This window comes from Dipteris shenzhenensis, chromosome 33 (assembly GCF_047967505.1).
Source record: "Dipteris shenzhenensis isolate YYH24624 ecotype China chromosome 33, Dip_SZ_1.0, whole genome shotgun sequence".
Taxonomy (NCBI): Eukaryota; Viridiplantae; Streptophyta; class Polypodiopsida; order Gleicheniales; family Dipteridaceae; genus Dipteris; species Dipteris shenzhenensis.
The window spans coordinates 34,683,335-34,696,695 of record NC_141628.1 but is presented as its reverse complement, the minus strand read 5'-3'; the positions used below and the strand labels follow the sequence as shown (position 1 = coordinate 34,696,695).

General features: G+C 42.7%; 1 protein-coding gene across 1 annotated transcript; it reads left to right on the top strand.

Moving 5' to 3' along the window:
• The first annotated feature begins 1,760 nt into the window (after positions 1–1,760).
• Positions 1,761–4,432, top strand: LOC147880029 (cytochrome P450 703A2-like). The gene is made up of 2 exons (XM_087371872.1): positions 1,761–3,240; positions 3,353–4,432. Exons 1-2 carry the CDS (start codon positions 2,296–2,298, stop codon positions 3,974–3,976), a joined length of 1,569 nt encoding a protein of 522 aa, XP_087227998.1. The 5' UTR covers positions 1,761–2,295; the 3' UTR covers positions 3,977–4,432.
• The last annotated feature ends 8,929 nt before the right edge of the window (positions 4,433–13,361 follow it).

Below are 13,361 nucleotides of genomic sequence, written 5' to 3'. Positions count from 1 at the left end.
CCTAGTCGGTGAAGCTGACCAATCAACCTAGTCGATGGAACCGACTAGTCGTCCATGAAATATTCAAGGAATATTTCTTATACCATCGCCTCGAGGGCTCTTGCCCTCGAACCCTTACAAAGGGGGCCGCTGGTCCCCCTGGGACCTCCCAATTGGGGGCCAGCTGGCCCCTAGGCCCCAGCAAGAATAAGGGGCTCCCACACAATCACCTTTCTACCATCAACGGTCTCATTGATAGACCTCATCTGACATGCAAGTCAGGATCCACCATCCAATGTCCCGGGCTCACACATGGCTTCTCCTCATATGGGGGCCTTACAACTTGAGCACCTTGGGTCACTGGTGGTTTCCAGGAGGGTGGGGCATTGAGCATATCTAACATCTCTCTCTCTCCAGACTCCCTCCATCTCGCCTCTCACTCGACCGGTTCTCAACTGCCTCAACTTAGATGATTAATCAAGCACAAACTTAGGTTAATCAAATATACAATGCAAATGCCTAATTGCCATTGGGGGAGCGAGAGAGGCAAGAGTGAGGGAGAGGGAGAAAGGGCAAGAGAGACGTAGGGAGGGGGCCAGAATTTTCTTCCAAAAAATATGATTCCTTTCCAATTGACTCTACTTCGAAAGACTCTGTGGTGAGTGACAGACAAATTTTAGAAGATGAGTGAGCCATTAGGTGAGAATAGCATAACATGACTCGAGTCCGAGTAGGGGTTACTGTTCGTCAGGGGCACATATTCAGCACATTTACGGTGATCAAATCTGGGAGTTGTTGCATTTCTCTACAGAAAACCGCTATCAAAAACTGCCATCGGGAAAACCGCCATTAAAGTTGCTTGGAGCTCTACATTAACACGACGCACTGTGTCTCAAATGTCTCGAGACTCTGGTGAAATGAGAAGCTCGATAGTCGATAGTAGATACCACAAGTTCCTCCTCCGTTTTTAGGTTGGGCGCACGTGAATACCGCCCACAATAACCGCCACCCAGAAACTGCAGTTAATTGGGCCAGCGGTTCCGAAAAATAAGTTCGTAAAACAGCCGAGAAAATCAGCTTGTCAAAGGTAGGACCCAGGTGTGCAAAAGTCCGTCGCTAAGTACGGCGGTGCTTTATAAACGAGATTTAGCAAGCTGTTTTGACGTAGCCAGATGGGGAGTGTAAACCCAAAAGCACTTCAAGTATCCAGATGGGCAGCAAGCGTAAACGCAAAACCACATTTAGCGAGCTGTTTTGACATTGCCAGATGGGCATTGAGCGTAGACCCAAACCTACTCCAGAGTCCACAGTGTGCCAGCGTAGACGGAAAACTACTCCACAGCGCGTGGTACAGTCCAGGGGTGGTGAGAATTGAATGGGGTCTTGAATGAGGGCAGCGTACTCAGCTCCCAATGGCCACGGCGGTTTTCCAATGCTCACCAGATGGCGCCAAATAGTGCCCACAATTTGGCCGGTTTCTGTCTGAAGAACCGCTAAATTTAGTGGCGGTGCCAGGTCACTAAGGTAGTTGGAGCTAGTCAGGGGGGTGTAACTGAGGCCACGTCCACTCCCTGATATATAGGCGTTAAATTAGAGGCTCATTAAAGACTGATTAGAGTGTGAATTAAGCTAATTGAGAAAAATCAAGGCCCAGGGTTTAACAAGCAAAACCTTGGAAAAGCCACACTGCACTGTGCCATCAACCTCCTTGATGCTTCTTTACGGCTCTAAGGAAGTATAGGGCCTTAAAGAGATTCTAGTTGTTCAGTAGCTCTCCCATTGCAGCTTCTCCCTCCTGCTTCTGCTTCTTCTTCGTCTTGCAGCTTCTCTTCGTTGCTGTTGCTGCGTATCCTGCAGCTGGTCACTCCCTTCATCCTTTCCCGTGCGGTTCATCTTTTGGTATATCCATCCCTCTCAAGCTGCAAACCTTCCCCTCTACCTTGGCTGTACCAATTAGCTGTGTGTTCAGCTAGCTCTCTCTCTCGATCCCTTTGTCTCCCCTCCTTCAGTTTCCAGTTGAGCCCATATAGGGTGCTTGGACTCCAATCCATTTCCTTCTCTTTCGCTGTCTCTTGATCTCTCTATCCATCCATCTATCTATTTCATTTCAGACCAACAATTCTCTCTATCTCTCTCGTGCTACATTAGGTGCTCTTGCCTCCCGACGCACCTTACCTGGGCTCTTCTTGCTACCCCCACAGCTGCACTGAGCTCTCCTTCCTATACATACTCCTCTTCAAGCAACGCTTACACCGCCAGCAGGAGTTTTTTGCAACCATGCGTGCTCTTCATGACCTGTGCTAGAGGGCTTCTCCCATGGATATCGTCGTGCAAGCGAGCAGAGCTTGGTCCCTCGACGAAAGGCTCCTCTCCGCCAAGATCCCTGTCGCCCTCGTGCTGCTCATTGTGGTCTTTTGTAGAGTTTTCCAGAGGAAGCGAGCTTCAAGTCTGAGGCTACCACCTGGACCACGTCCATGGCCAGTCGTGGGTAATCTGTTTCAAGTTGGGCCAATTCCACACCATGGCATGGAAAGGTTGACGCAAAAATACGGCTCGCTGGTCTATCTACGGTTGGGTTGGGTGCCTGCTGTTGTGACGGACGAACCCGAGTTGGTTTGCGAGTTCCTTAAGAAGCAGGATCATGTATTTGCTTCACGCCCCAAGAATATTGCTTCGGAGCACTTCACGTATGGTGGACAGGACATTGCCTTCTCGCCATATGGCGCCCATTGGAGGAGTATGCGAAGGCTCTGCTTGTTCGAGTTGCTTACGCCTAAGAGGCTGGAATATTTCCAGCAAGGAAGGATGGAAGAAGTCCAGTGTATGGTGAGGGAGGTCCTCGAGTGTTCTAAGGCTGGGAAAGTTGTTAACTTACGGGATACTTTTGGAGGTCTTTCCAGCAACACACTCACCCGGATGATACTGGGCAAGCGGTATTTTGGTGCAGGCAATGCGGGACCAAAGGAAGCTGCAGAGCATAAGGCTTTAATATATGCTGCCTTCGCTTTGATCAACGCTTTCAACATAGCCGATTACTTACCCTTCCTCAGGCCTTTCGACATACAGGGACATGAGAGAAGAATGAGTGAGATCATGAGAAAGGTTGACGAGATTTACGATGCGATCATTGATGAACACCGGGAAAGGGCCATAGGGAAGGAAGATGAATGCTGCTCCAACTTTGTCGATCAACTGCTGTCTCTTCCAGGAGAGAACGGCGAGAAACAGCTGAAGCAGAGTACCATCAAGGCCATTTTGATTGTAAGTTCTTCTTGCTGAGTCTTCTTTCAATTCACGATTCGCTTAATGCTCTGAAGCGAGGAAGTCGAACGTGACAGGATTGTTTCATGCTTCTGTGTGGGTTTCTCTCCAGGATTTGGTGGCAGCGGGGACAGATACTTCCTCGATAACCAGCGAGTGGACCATGGCAGAGCTGATGCGGCATCCTCACGTCATGCTGAAGGTGAGGGGCGAAATAGACTCCGTTGTAGGAATGGAACGGGTCGTAGAGGAGAGGGATCTACCCAGTCTGCACCACCTTAAAGCCGTAGTCAAGGAGATCTTCCGCCTTCATCCCGTGGGAGCTTTCCTCATACCTCATGTATCCTTGGCAGACGCGGAGGTGGCAGGTTATCATATCCCAAAGAACACCCGAGTGCTGATCAACACATACTCGTTGGGACGCAATCCAAAGGTGTGGGATAGGCCAACGGAGTTCCAACCAGATCGTTTTCTGGGCGAGAACGTGGAATTGAACGATAGTCTATTAAGAATTGTGCCTTTTGGAGCAGGGAGGAGGGGGTGCCCGGGGGCAACTCTGGGATCGAGCGTGGTACTCCTGGGATTAGCAAGGTTGATACAAGGATTCAGCTGGGCACCGCCCCCTCCAACAACAGTGCAGACTATGGATCTGACTGAGGCTCATGGCTTGATGGTCTTATCCCAGCCTCTCCACGCCATAGCCACGCCTCGCTTGAATCCAGATTTCTATATCTGATTTCTTCTGTCTTTCTCTCAATCTGTCACAACAGTAATGGGTTTCTGAGAACCGGACAGTAGGTGATCTACCGAGCAACAGTAGCGGGTTATTGCCTGCAGCGCTGTGTATGCATCTAGGACTACATCGAGCTGGAAGCATTCTCTGTCTCATTAAATTCCTTTAGCATATACGTTGATTATTTCAGGACCTGTGTCTGATTATGTGATGTGATGAAGTGCGGCAGGGGATTATTAATAAGCCCGCAGCTCGAAGTAAAAAGAGGCTGAATAATTATCTCCTTAGATGGAGTCTGGAGCTGCTTCTTTATTCTTTGTAGTACTAGAGTAACACTAATTCTTTATTTGAATGTCGAAGACGTCTCGCTTTGGGACAATCCAAAGTAATGGCAGAACTCAAAGGCAAAGGAGGGTGGTGGAAGGCAAGGATATTAGCTATTTATACCTCCCAACTCTAGCGATCAGTACGTGGAAGGCAAGGATATAAGCTATTTATACCTCCCAACTCTAGCGATCAGTACGCCGATGTCTCACAAATGATCACAGTTACAAAGCTTTTGTATGTTGAGCTCCTCTATATTTAGCATAACTATACACATGTACTGTATCTGTTGGGTTAGTGATTGAGCATGTTCACGTTGGATGTGATGAGTTGGCTGTAGATCATTTGTGGCTAATGCAAATCTTCCAATTTGTGACAGAAGTGAGGGACGAGAAGTGTATGGGCTGATGAAGTGCTCAATATGAAGGCAACAAATCAATAGCACCGTAAAATCTTTCGCTTGGCTGTAGATCATTTGTGGCTAATGCAAATCTTCTAGTTTGCGACAGCAGCGAGGAACTAAAAGTGTTTTGGCTGTTGAAGAGCTCAACTATTTCACTCTGTACGGTTTATAGCGTGCAAGAGCTCCCCCACCCTCGCCCAATTCATTCACCTTCAATGTTTGAAATGGCTCGCTGTAACCACCCACGCCACCCGAATTCATGATCAACTTCAATGTTTGAAATGTCTCACCTCACCCTCTCCCCCCAACAAATTGTCGCGCGAATTCACCATCGTCTTCAAAGTTTGTCGCTTTTACCAAAACCACAAATTGCTACCCAAATTCATGGCCCTTCGACGTTTGAGATGTCTCATTGTCTTGCCTTTTTTCCGTAGCATTGCTTTTTCGGCAATTTGCAAAACTGCTGTATATGTATAGTCAAAATGGCCTTGCACTCATTTTACGGTTTATGGCGCGCAAGAGCTACCCTCTTTGTCGCCCAATTCATTTATACCTTCAATGTTTGAAATGGCTCGCAGTCACCACCCACGCCACCCGAATTCATGACCAACGTCAATGTTTGAAATTTCTCTCACCGCCTCCCAATTCACGATCGTCTTCAAAGTTTGTCGCTTCTACCAAAACCACAAATTGTTACCCAAATTCATGGCCACCTTAGGTGTTTGAAATGTCTCATTGTCTTGACTTGCCTTGTTGTAATAGCATAGTGAACCTTGCTTTTTTGGCAATTTGCAAAACCGCCATATATAGTCAAAATGGCCATATATAGTCAAAATGGACTTGCTCTCACATTTGTAACCTTTTTACAAAGAATTTTCCAAGTCCCATCAATACTTGATTGAGATTATATTAAGTGACCTTATATAGGGGCTCTACGCAGCTAAGGTTACCTTTTTCCTAATTGTCTTATAAATAGAAATCTACATTAATTCACCTTTTTCTAATTGTCCTATAAATAGAAATCTACATGAATTTGCAAACTGGTTCTATGCTTGAAGAACATTGAGGGGAGGATATTTAATTGATTGATTGATTTAACTTAAATTTTTAATGGCAAGGAGACTTGTGGAAGAGACTTAAAAAGTAGAAAATAATCCCAATTAGAATTTGCATGTTTTAACATCATGGGGAAAGTAGACATTAATCAAGTAGAGAATAATAGTAGGGTTTTTTTTGGATCCTCCACCTCTTCATATGACTCTTGTTCAAGAGAGTAGAGAATAATAGGAATTAGAATTTCCATAATTAACATTGTGGGGACGTACAACATAATGGGTATAATCCAATTTTAAAGCACCTTGAGTCCCTAAAGTATTTTCTTTACTTTTTAAAATAGTTAGGCACAAGGTAGTATATTCTATACAACTATGGCAAGTACAAGATATTTGGTCCAATCTTTAGCAGAGTGCTATTAATCCTTACATCTTAGAAAGATATGCAATCCTACTTTTGTAGTATCCTCTCATTCCATGCCACATGCATGAAACATAATTATAGTCATCTCTTAGTCCGAGAGTTTCATGTTTGTACCATGAATGTACAAAGTTGAAGTATATAATACACCTTCCATTTCCTTGAAAAAGGTCTCACTTTTTGATGATAAGGTGAATAATTACTTGAGATTAGGATCATGCCTAAAAGAGTGAACTAGACAAATGATTTTCACAATGGTAAAAGGATGTTATGTCCACTTATAACTAGGGTTAACAAATACGATGGATGTCGATTCATAGAGGGTCATAATGCTTAGAGTATATTAGCACATCTGACAATAGAACTATAATATATGCATACGTCCTAATCCTAAATGGGTTCCTTATATTTAAAAATTCATAACTAGTGAGCCGCACATGATTTTCATGTAGAATCAATTGGAAGTTGTTCGTAATTTGGAAAGAAAATTCCTTATTGCTTCTCAACCCCATCCCCATGTCAACCTGGAGTGAGGGAGGTGAGAGGCCTAGCCAAGGGGAAGACACGTTGGTTGAGTCTGTTGAAGCAAAAGGGAGTGGAGAGATGCTGGCAAAAGCGAGGAGATGAGAAAGGCAAAAGTGAGGAGATGGGAGAGGCAGATGACATCTTAGTAGCTAGTAGAGGGGGGTTTATAGAAGAAGCAAGGCGGTTGGAATCTTCAAGAGGGATTGAGCCGGGTTGCTAGAGATAAGCTTTGAGAAGTCGAAGCTTTTAGTAGAATTAAGGTGTAATTTTTTTGAAAGGGGGTCTTAATACCTTATGTTAATTATTCGGCAGGCGATGGAGCCACGATTACTAATGCCAAGTTGTGAACATCGTGGGGACCTATTTAGCACATGTTACATTCTAGGTAGTCCAAAGAATTAAAGTTTTTTTTTTTGAAGCACTTGAAGTAAAGTCTAAGAGGTATAAAAGGGATTAAGCACCATGTGTAAGCGTCACTTTGATGGCTCATAGATTGGAAATCAAGCTCTGATTTTGTAGTAGATTACAAATTTTCTTGTTTTCCATTATTGTAAAAAAGCCTTTTTAAAAAATGAGTAATGAGCGAATACTTTTCTAGAGGAAGAGTATCTTACTATCATACATCTCATATCAATTAAAAGCAAGCCTTTATAGCATTGTTTAGGAAAATACTCATTTTTAATAGTCACTTATGTAAATATCTAGGAACTTAATAAAGCAAAATCTCGTAACTTGTCCTCTCTTATCTTGTGAAAGGACATCGACCATCGTATCATGTTTCCTACTTGTCACATTGCATTGTCATTCCTGTCGCTATCCATAACTTTGGCAACCTTTCATCTTAGTAAAGAGATGTGACTCCACTAGTTTAAATTGTTTATGATTTTCCTTCTACCACAAATACTTCAACAAAATAAGGTCTTTTTGTGTCTCTCCAACATTACAATTTGTAGCTTAAAAATTTGTACCCATGGCAATACCTATTTGATAAATTTCACCTTGTCCCACACAACATGAGTTTTGTTATGTTGTGTCCATGCTAGTTTTGCATCTTTGATACCTGCAAAGTGATGTATAACTTCATCACCTAACCCTTGGGCTATAATTCCAAGTGCCTTATGATCAGCAACAAATGAGTGAACACTAAGAGATGTTTCTATTGAAAGGAAATGATTGGAAGAAATTCAAATCAGCATCTAGTGTAGCTAGAGTTTGCACAACGAGGTGTTCCATCTCACTTGCAATGCTTGTTATGGAATCCAACTAGAAGAGTGGCAATCTTTGCATGAAAGTCTCAACGCAACGTAGTGCTGAGTGATTGTCCTCTAGAAGCTGAGCCAAACAATCAAAGATAAAATCTATGATTCTGGTGGATCAACATAAGTGGAATATTGTGGATAGAAGTTTGAATAGATGATGGAACGTTTTATTAAACACAAAGTATAGGACTTATTACTAGCAAGGTACTTATAAAATTAAGAAGCTCTTGATACAATAATTCCAAAGCTAGTTTAGGACTTTATGTTAGTTTCTATAAGCAAGATACAATATGAAAGTAAAGAATAACATTGTTGCATTGAAGCAAGATATTTGTTTGTGAGCTGTCCCTTAGTGTAAATTTATCATGCAAGGATTCTGATTGACTTACTATAGCATGCTGTTTACATTCAAAACAATATTTTTTTGACCCTTGCTAACCCACCTTGACACTTTTACAATTGCTGCAAAGAGAACCTTAATACTATTCAACTTTGCTATTTGGAGTCTTCCAAAGACCTAAAAATAGTGAATAAGCAAGTGGTAAGATAAGGATACAACAAAATAAAAAGATATGAAATACCAAGCTCTAGAAAGTTACCTACTTTCCATAACCTAGTTCTAAAACCTGCTTAGAAAATGCTTCCATAAGTTTTTGCTTCAATACAATCTGTTAGGATTGCTCCATCAAATATAGAGAGGGTGCTACTCTTTTCTTTCCATACTCCTATGCAATGAGCCACATAAATTGCTGAGCCTTTTTGCTGGAACTCATTTACCATGCGATGGTACTCATAACATCTCTTTGGGACAAAAGATAGCTGGATGATAACAATAGAAGACCTCAAGCATCCAAAAGAAATATTTCAAGCGAGGTACAACTTCAATAGCAAGGTAGCCAGAGGAAGAAATGTTGCTGCTATTTGTAGAAGAGTGTGGTTGCAGTAGATGAAGATGACGGCCAGTTCCAGCAAACTACAAAAATGTAGCACCAAAAATGATTGCCTCAAAGCTTAAGGAGAGCATAGGCCTCCCCACATTGATGACCTACCTTTCAATCGCTACGTGTCACATAGTATTCTTCTATGAAGCACACTTTGCATGCTGCACATGAACACAGTGTCAAATCACTAAAACTTTGAGATGCTATAGCTCATGATGCATTACAAGTTTGCTTGTGGTTCAAAAGACAAAAGTCCTCAACTTTTTGAGCTCTTTCCATTCTTCATATTTGTAAATGAGGTAGACACTAGCAAGTAGTAACTTGGAAAGACCCCTCATGGAGCACATGGAGGTGACCATAGCAAAATTTAATGGAGATGGATTCTATACATGGCAAATTAAGACCATATTTGCATTGATGAGAAAGGGTTTATGGTACTTAATCGAGCCAAGTGAGGAAAGTGAGAGTGTACCAAGGATTTGATATCAATCTTAGTCTCAAACATAGTTGCAGATATTCATGCTCGAAAGCCATCCACAATATTGGAATTGAAAATGTTTCTTCCGTGGGAATAACGTCACCTTTGATGATGACAATCTAGAGGAAAACATCTCAAAGTTCTTGGAAACAACAATCGATTCCAAAACACTACTGAATTACATTCCTAGCATTGCTGCAAAGACTTTTGATTAGGATTTGGAGATAACGAACTACATAGAGCTTTTAACATGTGAGTGGATATGTCAACATCACCTAAATAGTACTAAGTAGTACCAAATAGTATAAGATAGTGGTACGTAGCATCTGAGAGCATATGGTACTTGAATAGTATCAAATAATACTAAATAGTACTAGCATATGATAGTCATATTTAGCATCTACGAGTGGTACCTAGCAAATGACTCAGCCATGCTATTTCCAAGGATGGCATGAGCTAGGTAAAATTAAAGCTATAGAATAGATGCCTGAGCCATAGAACCTAATTCAAAGATAGGATATGTTGTCGTTGCATGGGTCTATGTGTGATTGCTTATGTAAGGATTGTAGGCCACTAGGAGAAGAAACATGTGTTGCCAACACTAGCACCTACTCTTTTGTGTCTAAAATGTGGAGGTCACTAGTACGTCCAAAGAAAGTGAATGCTGAATGGCATAATCTTGACTTCTTACATTGCAAATACGAGCAATGGCCAAAACCCATCTTTCGCCCACACTAGCTAAATGAGGTAAACAATGCATTGATACGGTGGAAGACCTATAATTATGTCCTTAAGAATCAAAAGAAGAGAATCAAACTTGTATACAAGGAAACAACCCCATCCACCATCATTCCACAATTCTCACACCACGTGCAGGTTTTTATCACCCACAAGTTTTGCAACAGTTAGCAGCACTTTCAATTTAAATGATGCATCAAATTTTTTTCAAAGGATGTGGTGGTGCCATTTGGTTGATTTTGCAGGGGACTATACTTTTAAAGTGTAAAATGAAATCCAATCGATGCATTGGCTAATGAACAATGTACCATCATGGTTCATATTTGCTATTAATGGGAGATGGGAGATGTTGAGATATGGTGCCATGAGCACATAGATGAAAGGCCAAGGTGTGGTATATGAAAGAATTAAAGTAGCCATCCTAGGATGTGGACTACATGATGTGGAGATGTGGATTAAGGATATCCACAAGGAGAGATGTGGATCAGAGGATCCCACAAGTGTTGACTATTCCAAGGGCACTCTCTATATAAGAGGCCTATCATGTATTGTTGAGTAGAGAAATGCACACTCACTCAAGATTCTGTTTATGAGTCCAAGCTAATCTATCTTGGAACCTAATTGACTTGAGGTACATTTCATGAGCATTCTCTTCATCATGTTTATACATAGGTTCCATCCACCTTAGAGCGCTCCATAGATCCCGAGGCACGCATGTTTTGTCATGGTATCAAAGCATGGTTCTACCTTCCACTGAGACACCATCCTTGTGAGAGTGATCGAGAGATTGAGTGTTCATCTTTCATTTTGTTGATGAAAGATTCCCGTTGAGAGAATTTTTGTCCGTATATTGTGAGAGGATTCTTTTGAGAAGGTTTCGTTCATTCCACTTTGAGAGATTGATTGAGAAAGATAGGGAGCGTTTGTGATATTTATGAGAGGAAATCTTGTCTTGAGAGATCCCCAAGAGAGAGAGCAAGCGAACTCTCCAACTACTCTAAGGCCTCGAATTCAACAGTTGCAAAGTGCTCAGCCCAACTACTTTTACAAACTACATCGAAAAGAAACCACTTGCTGCTAAAGCCCAAGAGCTGCCCTGCAACAACCCGATTTGCAAACAGCTCCAATAGTAGCGGCTCCTCCACAAGCAACTCTATAGACTCCAAGATCTCAGCAGCGCCATCTCTCAACGGTTAGCTCCTTCACGGGCAGCAGCAAAGCAAAAAATGAGCTACAGACCCGTAGCTCCAAAGCTCGACTCAACAGCTGTCTTCCATAGCTGTTGTAAGCCTCGCAGCTCTCTTCAACAACGTGACAACCGACTAGCAGCACACGAAGCCTTCTACGACCAGCAACAAACTCTATAGCTCTAGCTATAATGAGCTACAGTCAACCTAGCTCCCGCATGACCTCCACCAATAGCCTCATACGACCTTCAATGCAAGGCGGCTCCCAACGCTACCTTCGCGGCCAGAGGCAGCTTCTCTAATGGGTAGCCATCTCTCTCTTGCAACAAAGCTCACATGCACCTGACCACTGACGAGCCGAGTGGCTCCCAGCCTCCTGCAAGCTTCACAACGCCAAAGCAGCCGCATCAACGTAGCTCCTCAGTCTTCTCTCGAATACTTCAATGCGGCTCCTCCAATAGCCTCCATCAGGGCCTCTCTGCACCAGCCTCTACAATGACCTCGTGCAAGGCGCACCCGCTCTTTGCCAGCGAAATGACCAAAACAATGACTAGCGGCTCCTCCATCTTCCTCTCGGGCATCTCCACCTCTTCACAACACCTCAGCAGCAACACCTGCCTCCACTGCGTTACCGCTTCGACGCCAATCACACAGTTTTCTTCAAAGTCTAAGGTTCTCCACACAAAAAAAAAAGAAGCCATGTGGTAGATAGGGTTAGTCAACTAAACCCTTGGAGGTAAGGTTAGGTAAGATTGACAGATGAGACCAACTCAACCCATAGTTAGGGGTGGTTAAGTTAGTAGGGTTAGGTTCAGTGCTTAGATCATAATTAAGTTTGTTTAACCTCGGGTTAGCTACAATTGGTTAAAAGATTACCATGTGGCATAGTGCCACATAAGCACAATGTGCATGTTAAGCATGGTTTGAAATCTTACATGTGACTCCCTATGCTGCCACATCATCAAAGGCCTCTTCTTCACAAAAACTTCGACGAGGCGTAACTTGCAACCTAGGAAGAATTTGGACACGCTCCAAAAAGAAAAAGTGATTGTCTTTTTGAGCTCTACACATTTGTCAAATCAAAATCATTGTTAGCAATTAGACACTGTCAATATTGAAAGAAATCAATTGGTAAGACCTTTGCAACAAATGATCAAGCAACGCATGAACGCACAAAGCATGCCAAAAGCAGGTGTATGAGATGACCATATCCCAAAACATGGCATTCTCACATAAAGCTGGGATACAAGGAAGAAGATTGCAAATTGAACCAGGAAGTCAACTACGTGGAGTCATCATCAAGCCATGAGCAGAATGACAAGAACATGTATTGAGAAGCAACATCCTTGCCACCTTCGCCCATATGTTTGTAAATCAAACCTGACCACTTGAGAATAGCTATGAAAGCACCTGGGGGAGGATTTGATCTTGTAAAATCCACACTTGACCACCTTATGTAGAAAGGTATGCACTAAGGGGAGGTGATGGAATGTAAACTCACATCTGACCACCTTGTAGTAGCCAAAGGATCATGGCACCAAGGGGAGGTGTTGAGATATGGTGCCATGAGCACATATATTAAAGGCTAAGGTGTGGTATATGAAAGAATTAAAGTAGCCATCCTAGGATGTGGACTACATGATGTGGAGATGCAGATCAAGGATATCCACAGGGAGAGATGTGGATCAGAGGATCCCACAAGTGTTGACTATTCCAAGGGCACTCTCTATATGAGGCCTATCATGTATTGTTGAGTAGAGAAATGCACACTCACTCAAGATTCTATTTATGAGTCCAAGCTAATCTGTCTTGGAACCTAATTGACTTGAGGTACATGTCATGAGCATTCTCTTCATCATGTTTACACATAGGTTCCATTATTACAAAGTTATGTATGAAGTTTACAGAGTTATGTACTAGGTTCCATGTCTGTCCACCTTAGAGCGCTCCATAGATCCCGAGGCACGCATGTTTTGTCAGGAGAGATAAAAAAGCAATCCATATGTTATATTTCAGATGAAAGCAACATGACACACTATTGGTGCAACATTACTTTATGC